This window comes from Eimeria mitis, genomic scaffold, assembly GCF_000499745.2.
Source record: "Eimeria mitis Houghton genomic scaffold, Emh_scaff3786, whole genome shotgun sequence".
In the NCBI taxonomy this organism is placed as follows: domain Eukaryota; phylum Apicomplexa; class Conoidasida; order Eucoccidiorida; family Eimeriidae; genus Eimeria; species Eimeria mitis.
The window spans coordinates 4,156-4,829 of NW_013572122.1; the positions used below are offsets into that span (position 1 = coordinate 4,156).

At 55.8% G+C, this 674-nt stretch overlaps 1 protein-coding gene across 1 annotated transcript in view; it reads left to right on the forward strand.

Moving 5' to 3' along the window:
* EMH_0069490 (uncharacterized protein) overlaps positions 1-384 on the forward strand; it is a gene marked incomplete at both ends in the record, with an annotated part of 1,314 nt that extends 930 nt beyond the window's left edge. The window contains one exon of the mRNA XM_013498874.1: positions 1-384. Within this exon, the coding sequence (XP_013354328.1) occupies positions 1-384 (384 nt within the window).
* Positions 385-674: the final 290 nt, after the last annotated feature.

Below are 674 nucleotides of genomic sequence, written 5' to 3' on the forward strand. Positions count from 1 at the left end.
CATGCAAGTACAGCTCAGCTGTTCCGTGGAGCAGCAGCGGCGAGCTCATCTGAGCAGAGAGGAGGTGTGGGGCTGCTGCATGCATCTGCAGCAGCAGCAGCAGCAGCTGATGGGGGCGAAGCAGCAGCACTGCGGCGAGCTATCGGAGCAGCAATAGATGTAGCTTTGCTGCTGTCTGAGGCTATGGTAACAAAGAAGAGTGGTGCTGCTGCACCCTTCTCTTGGGATTCACCTTTTCTGCGTTCTGCTGCTTCCTCACGGAGAAGAAAAAGAAGACAAAGGGGCCGCCCCGCCCCCGAGCATCGGCTCCCCAGCAGGCAAGCAAGAAAGCTAGCTAACAGAGACAAACGAAACGCTGCACAGAAACATACAAATATGTCTTAGTTGATACAGCTAGCTAGCTAGCTAGCTAGCTGGGTGGATAGCTAGCTAGCTAGCTGGGTGGATAGCTAGCTAGCTAGCTGGGTGGCTAGCTGTAGCAACTAGCTCAGTCGCTAGCTAGCTAGCTAGCTTGGTGGCTAGCTAGCTGGCTAGCTGGGTGGCTAGCTAGCTAGCTAGTTGGGTGGCTAGCTAGCTAGCTATCTGGGTGGGTGGCTAGCTAGCGAGCTAGCTGGGTGGCTAGCTAGCTAGCTAGCTGGGTGGCTAGCTCAGTGGCTAGCTGCTGCATAGCCTCG